This window comes from Triticum aestivum, chromosome 5D (genome assembly GCF_018294505.1).
Source record: "Triticum aestivum cultivar Chinese Spring chromosome 5D, IWGSC CS RefSeq v2.1, whole genome shotgun sequence".
In the NCBI taxonomy this organism is placed as follows: domain Eukaryota; kingdom Viridiplantae; phylum Streptophyta; class Magnoliopsida; order Poales; family Poaceae; genus Triticum; species Triticum aestivum.
Genome location: NC_057808.1, coordinates 331,896,013 through 331,902,965, shown reverse-complemented (window position 1 = coordinate 331,902,965; position 6,953 = coordinate 331,896,013). Strand labels below are relative to the sequence as shown.

Below are 6,953 nucleotides of genomic sequence, written 5' to 3'. Positions count from 1 at the left end.
TTCTTTTGCGGGAAGAATGAAGTAACCCTGGGGCTGCAGTTTCGAAAGAAAGAAGAGGATTGACATGATAATAGAGTTTTTGAGGGGCCCAATCGCAAAGTTACCACAATTTGGACCAGTTTCACGCAGGTAAATGACTGACAGTGACACGGCAATAGTAGGATACGAGATACGTACGCACCGTGTCGACTCTGGACCATTGTTCCAACCTCTAGGACCGTATACAGCAAGTATATTTTCAAGTATCAAGACTGTATTAGATCACTTCTGAGTATGAGGACCATTTTAGACCTTGCGAGTTGTACGTGCATTTTACAAGGGAAATAGCGTGCCGACCAGGCAATAAAGATGAAGGGAAGAGGAGATCGCCAAGCACAAAACTCTTGTGGCATCTGTTCGATTTGGACGTGCGACGAAGTTGCTGGACGTCACAGCACACTGTTAATTCTGATGCTTCGGCTAGTACAACACCACAAGCAAGACAGACAGACTGTTCTCGAAGACATTGAAGTTGGGTTCGGTTTGGTGTGGCGAAGTATTGTATTCCATCTCACGTGTATATGGCTGCTCGGATCCGCCTAAGATTTGGACAGAGAGAAATCGTGCGGTACTTCACTAGGATCAAGTTCGATCACTTGCATAGCTACGTCAAGTTCAACACCACAAGCAAGGCAAAGTGTTTCGAAGACATTTTGAACATTTTGGTGCCTCTACACGTGTATATGCTGCCTGCACGGATGCTTCTTGTTCTGAAACGCACAAAGAGGAAGCATGCAGTATTTAATACTCCCTCCGTCTCAAAATATAATATGTCGCCAAGGTTATGTTTCAAATATAAGACATCATCAGGCGTTCTGTGCCAAAAAAATCATTTTATATTTTGAAACAGAGGGAGTAGTCACCAAGGTTTCGTTTCAAACAAAAGAAAAATCATGCCAAACATACCGGTGAGGAGCAGGGGCACCAGCCTGATCTTGGTAGACAGTGGCACTAGTGTCGCTAGACCAAGGCAACGACCTTGCTCGCAAAAACTCAAAAGAAGAGAGTACTGAATAAGATGACATCATCAACGATGCCCATGGTGTTACGCCAACGGATGACACAAAGAACCAATCCGTCGTCCATGAAGAACGACATGGACAAAACCTCAAACTTGCCAGCAATGGATACCAAGTGCTCAAATAAGATTAGAGCTGGAGGATTTTTTTTTTCAAGACAACATTACCGTTAGGGCTGGAATGACTTCGACATGATACCAAAATCAAACCAAAGGGATCTTAATACAGAATAGACGGGAGATGAGAATCCTCTCCCTATCGTTTCACAACAACACATCAGAGACAACGAAGGGAAGGGGTGATTGATCCAGAGGTGGATATGGTTTCTTCTAGGAAAATGACTCCAAGGACCGCCATGATAACACCACTAGTATGGTCACATGAACATTTCGCCATTTCAGCTCCTATCAAATGCCAATGGAGCGTTCGAAAGATTATTTTTCCATAGATTTTAATTCAACTTAAGTATAGACATAAATAATTGTCGTGCCTTGCCTAACGAATATTTTACACCCATAAATAATATAAAAAATTGGCATAGGAGGAGCTATGCTAAAATTAAATTGGGGGTGGTGAGATTCAAACCTGGGTTGTTTAGCCTACCAACTTGTGATGCTAACCGATAAGACTCCATATCTTTCTCCCGCCAATAAATAATATGATATCGAAGTTTCTCTCAAAATCAATCCAACAACGTAGAGAATTCTCATATTCAATCTGACCTATCATGAAATAGACCAACAAAGCAAAGAAAATACATAAGAGGAAGAATACACATGAGGTCAGTGTACTATAAAATAAGGTCCAAAGTAAATGTGGTGGTTTCAGTTAGTACAACGATTGCTAGCCATGTGCTGCACTCCCTTCTTCCTCATTTGTTGCCTCTTGCGAATTGGAGGAGACAGTCTTGCAGACCGGACAATGATTAGCGCCCCGCTTAGATTACTTACAGTGGAAGTAACATAGGTAGTAACATCACATTTATCTAGATAAAATAAATGACGTGGCAACTAATAAATAAAGAAAAGAAAGGCATATGGTAACATAGCTAGTTACCAGTAGTATGAGTAACATCACACATATCAATGCAAGATGAGTCTATAGCCTAATAAATGAAGTGTTGCATTTACCATACATATGTTACTCCCCACTGTAGAGAGGTAGTAACATGTGTGGCTAGTAACATGTGTGGAGCCGGCATCGGCCCAAATCGAGACAGACCCAGCGACAGTGAGCAACGGACAAGGGAGGACGGGCCCACATCACGTGACTGCAGCGTGGGCCCGTCAGCCACAGAATCCTCCCCGTCCAGCACGGCACACAAAAACACGTCGCTCTCCCATCCAGGGCCCACGCGATTGCTGCCACGCGCACCCTACCCGGTTGGTAGGTCGGTGGGGCCACGGCATCAGCTGACGTGGGTGGCCCCTCCTGCCTCCCCCGCCACGCGGCTGTTGGCGACTGGGCTCTATAAATGCTGTCCTCTGTTCGGGGCCCCGCGTTCCTCCACCCAACTTCCCTCGTCCCCGATCGCATCGCATCGAACCGAATCGCCTTGAGGCTCCCACCAGAATAGCTCCGCGACAACGAGCTTCCTCCCGCGAGCGAAAAGATCGCACAGAAGGAGGTGCGGAAGTGAGGGTGTGTGCGCGCGCGAGGGAGATGGGATCGGATGGCCGGAGCTGGAACGGGGTCACCGGCGGGGCCAGAGGTGACGGTGAGGAGAAGACGAGGACGGTGGCGGCTCCGGCGCCGGCGCTGGCGGAGGTGCCCACGTCGACCGCCTCGGTAGACATCTCGCTGCCGCTTCCCGAGATGACTCCCCGCATCATGCAAGTCCCCTGATCCCTCTCCCCATTTGCTTCTGCGCGCGCGGGTGCGTGCTGGGTAGTGTGTGGTTCTGCTGCACGCCTGCACGCACGCGCCGGGTGTGTGTTGGTGTGCGTATGGTGTTGGAGCAGCCACGGCCGGTCTCCGCGAGACGGGCCGTGGCCTGTCCGGGTGCGCGCTCGTTTGAGCCGATGGTGTTTGGAGAAATGCCTCGCAGGGACCGACAGGCGCAGCTGACCTGATTAATTCCCCGTTTTCCCGTGTTGTTTTCTAATACGGTTGCTTACTTCTCCAGAGATCTCTGCAAGGAGTTGGTGAAGGAGTGGTCGTCCTTGGACAGCTCGTGCTTCTCAATCTCGACGGTGTCCGGCGGCATCACCAACATGTGTGAGTTCTGCTCCTTGCCAGTGGCTGTGGCACTGTCCTGGCTCCTGATTTATCTCCCTCACCTAACTACCTGAGCATGCTTGGAAGAGGAAAAAAACAGAGGCGCTATGTAATTATAGTAATTCTTAGGCAAGGCAGTTAATTCAATTGTCCACACAGACCATGACATAACTTAATGACTGCGCTTTAATGTAATTATAGTAATTCTTAAGCAAGGCAGTTGCTTCAATTGTCCACATGTGGCACTAAAACTTGATTGCATCTGGCAACCTTTATGAGACCATATACTCTTTAGCATCAGTGCTTTGCACTCATTTCTGCTTATAAATCACTCGTACTGTCATTGCATCCAGAGTTATGGACCCATTATTTTATAAGCGTTAGGAAATAATTTTCTCTATGTAACTGTACTAATTTACTTGTAAATCATAGATGCAGCAATAATACCTGAATGGTTATCTTATATTGTTTGTGATGTTAATGACCTGCAGTGCTGAAGGTATCTGTCAAGGAAGGCTCTGATAGTGAGTCGTCTGTAACTGTTCGGCTGTATGGCCCAAATACAGACTTGGTGATCGATCGGGAGAGGGAATTGCAGGTGAGCGCTTCAATCGTAGTGTATGCAAATTTTGTTTGTGCTACTGGCATGCACTCCCTCCGTCCCAAAATAAGTGTCTCAACTTTGTACTAACTCTAGTATAAAGTTGTACTAAGCTTGAGACACTTATTTTGGGACGGAGGGAGTAATATTTACCTGCATTCTGTAGTGTTCCTGTGATTGCCCATTTTAGTATTGGTTATTTGTTGGTGCTTTCTTAGTTGTGGTTCAGTTTAAAATTTCAGGAATGCAACGGTCATTTCCTATCATAGAAATAGTACCTATGCCATATAACACTCAAAGTAGTAAGCCGAGTATTCTGTTGTCATTTTTGGGGCTGAACTGTTTCCTAATGCATACATCTATTACAATCATGGTTAGGCCATACCATATCTCTCAGCTGCAGGGTTCGGGGCTCGGTTACTTGGAGTATTTGAGAATGGAGTGGTTTCGTCATTCATCCATGCTAGGACACTATCTCCTTCAGGTAGGCATTTTTATATTCTGCACAATACAAATGGGTGGTTTCATTGTCTACATAATGCAATGATTTATCTTTTCTCATTTTCTGTTTTTTCACACTGTAATTTGAAGGGATTTTTGGTTTTAGGTATATACTCAATGGTTATTTTGCACCCATAGGTGTGCGGAGACTGGAGAGCCTGCAATAAATGCTTCTGCAAATAGTATGTTCATTTCCCTTGTTCTGTTTTTCAGACATGAAGGAGCCTAGAATTGCCGCTGAAATTGCCAAGCAGCTACAGAAATTTCATCAAGTAGATATACCGGGATCAAAAGAACCACAGTTGTGGAATGACGTATTCAAGTTTTTGAAAAAAGGTTACATTCCAAACTCCAAAGTTGTTTCGGATATTTCATTTTGGAACTGGTTACTTTTATTTCATTCACATTCATTGAAGACACTACATAATATTGCGGTGTGCTGTGAACTATCTATCGCAGCTTCTGTATTGAAGTTTGAAGATAATGAGAAGCAGAAGAGGTATGAGATGATCTCTTTTAGAGAAATACAAGATGAAGTTAAAGAACTTAAGGTACGCTGTGATAAGACTTACTGTCATGTACTATTGACCATTGCAGCAATTTGAGCGCACTTCAGTTTCATATTCCTAAAGGAATATCTTTCCTTTTCCTAATTTGGCTTTGTCACAAAGGCCTGTTACATATTCATGCTAGTAGATCAATCCTATAGCACAACCATTCAATCAAATGGCTAGATGGCTGTTTGCTAGATTGGTATCCGTGAATATAATGTCTCACTGTCCTCTTATAGGATCTCTCCGATCTTTTGCATGCTCCTGTTGTGTTTGCACACAATGACTTGCTATCGGGTAATCTGATGCTGAATGATTTGGAAGGTAAGTATCACATTCACTGGTCACCTTCTCTTGATTTTTCAGTAACATTATGCTTAAGCTTTCCTTTTGCCCGTTTTGCAAAAGCTAAGATGGTGTCTCTGTTTGTCGTCATTATTGTCTTCTGTTTTTACAGAGAAGCTATATTTCATTGATTTTGAGTATGGGTCATATAGCTACCGTGGCTTTGACATCGCGAATCATTTCAATGAGTACGCAGGCTTTGAGTGTGACTACAACTTGTATGTTCTCTTCTTGCTGGTTGAATAGTCCGGTGGAGCTTTTATCTTCACACTCTTGCCTAGTAATATTTATTTTGTTGCTTCTTTTAGGTACCCAGATAAAGATGTACAATACCATTTCTTCAGGAATTATCTATCTGATAGACCAAGTGAGGTATGTGAATTCAATACATTATCTTCTCTGGACAAAACCAACTGAAAGCTATTCATAGGTTGTGCAGGCCTCGTCTCCGAGGGAAGAAAGATATTCATAAGCGCCCACTACTGTAACTTAGATGGTGCTCATTCCAAGAGTATCTTTGTTTCTTATTTTGGAATTAAATCACAAACACCATGTCATGTACTACATATACTTGACATTTATACATCTTTTAAGTTAAAGAATAGATGATTTGCATCTTTTTATGAGAAAAGAAATGTAGGATACTTGGCATTCGTACAGTACAAGGTAGTAGGAAGACATTCAGAGTGTTACTGAGAAAACAAGAGTTTTCCCCGAATAGCAGAACACAGATAATTTCACATAATGTACTTTCACCATAACAATCTAACTTTTCTTTTACCGAAGGTCCAAGAGCAGGATCTGGATGCCCTTTATACTGAAACGAACACTTTCAGGTTAGCATCACACCTCTACTGGGCATTGTGGGCACTCATTCAGGTAAACACCATTAAGCTACTTTTAGTAGGATTTGAGCGCCATGCAACTGTCATAACAAAATATGTGCTGTAATCTAATTGCAGGCAAGGGTATCCCCAATCGATTTCGATTACCTTGGATACTTCTTCCTACGGTACGGCGAATACAAGAAACAGCGAGAGTTCTGTTTCTCCTTGGCGCAAGGCTTCCTTTCTTCACTGAGGAGTGGCTAGTGCTCAGAAGTTGTGTCCCCGAGCCACTTCTTAGCCGCCCGCTTATACTTTGGGGCAGGCACGGATGATCGGCTTTGTACTGTGTTAAGTAGGGAGTCTCGTCGTATGATTATGTCAGTTGTGAGATTCTTCCTTTTTCGTTTTATTTTCCTGCAGGAGGCATGTAGTTTCCAATAGAAAGTTGTACAATCTGTGAATAATGTACACGTGTTGGTTGCTACAAACACAAGCCTAATGAATTCTGTTTTGTGTATCATTGTATGCCCTCCATTGATTAGATTACCCAAAGCTCTTTCAACATGTGATGATTCTTTCCACAATAAAAAGAGCTTTTCCCCCTACGGTGTTTGCAATGCGAGCATAGAGTTGTGCTCATCTTGTATCCTATTTAATAAGCTTACCCAATACTACTACACCTTACATACAATCACACCGAGCACACCAACGCCACAACACTACTATGGCGATGAATTAGATGAAGATGATGAAGTTCTTAGCCCAAACGAACGATCCACCTTGCCAACCTCAACCTTGCTACATGCCTGCTCTCGCACATACTTGGAGTAAGCATCTTCTGCCGCTTGCCTCG

At 43.7% G+C, this 6,953-nt stretch overlaps 1 protein-coding gene across 1 annotated transcript; it reads left to right on the top strand.

Annotated features, from left to right (window-relative positions):
- Positions 1 to 2,564: 2,564 nt before the first annotated feature.
- LOC123121550 (probable ethanolamine kinase) lies at positions 2,565 to 6,620 on the top strand. Its single transcript, XM_044541552.1, has 11 exons — positions 2,565 to 2,890; positions 3,184 to 3,275; positions 3,767 to 3,873; positions 4,255 to 4,360; positions 4,591 to 4,713; positions 4,837 to 4,928; positions 5,168 to 5,252; positions 5,386 to 5,491; positions 5,582 to 5,645; positions 6,060 to 6,152; positions 6,236 to 6,620. The coding sequence occupies exons 1-11, from the start codon at positions 2,721 to 2,723 to the stop codon at positions 6,362 to 6,364; spliced, it is 1,167 nt and encodes a 388-aa protein (XP_044397487.1). The 5' UTR covers positions 2,565 to 2,720; the 3' UTR covers positions 6,365 to 6,620.
- The last annotated feature ends 333 nt before the right edge of the window (positions 6,621 to 6,953 follow it).

What these genes read in the sequence shown, in the direction of transcription:
- LOC123121550 (XM_044541552.1), top strand. Translation starts at nt 2,721, where the DNA reads ATGGGATCGGATGGCCGGAGCTGGAACGGGGTCACCGGCGGGGCCAGA. An exon ending in ATTCAAGTTTTTGAAAAAAG is followed by an intron (nt 4,714 to 4,836) that starts GTTACATTCCAA and finishes TATCTATCGCAG; the next exon opens with CTTCTGTATTGAAGTTTGAA. An exon ending in TTTGAGTGTGACTACAACTT is followed by an intron (nt 5,492 to 5,581) that starts GTATGTTCTCTT and finishes TGCTTCTTTTAG; the next exon opens with GTACCCAGATAAAGATGTAC.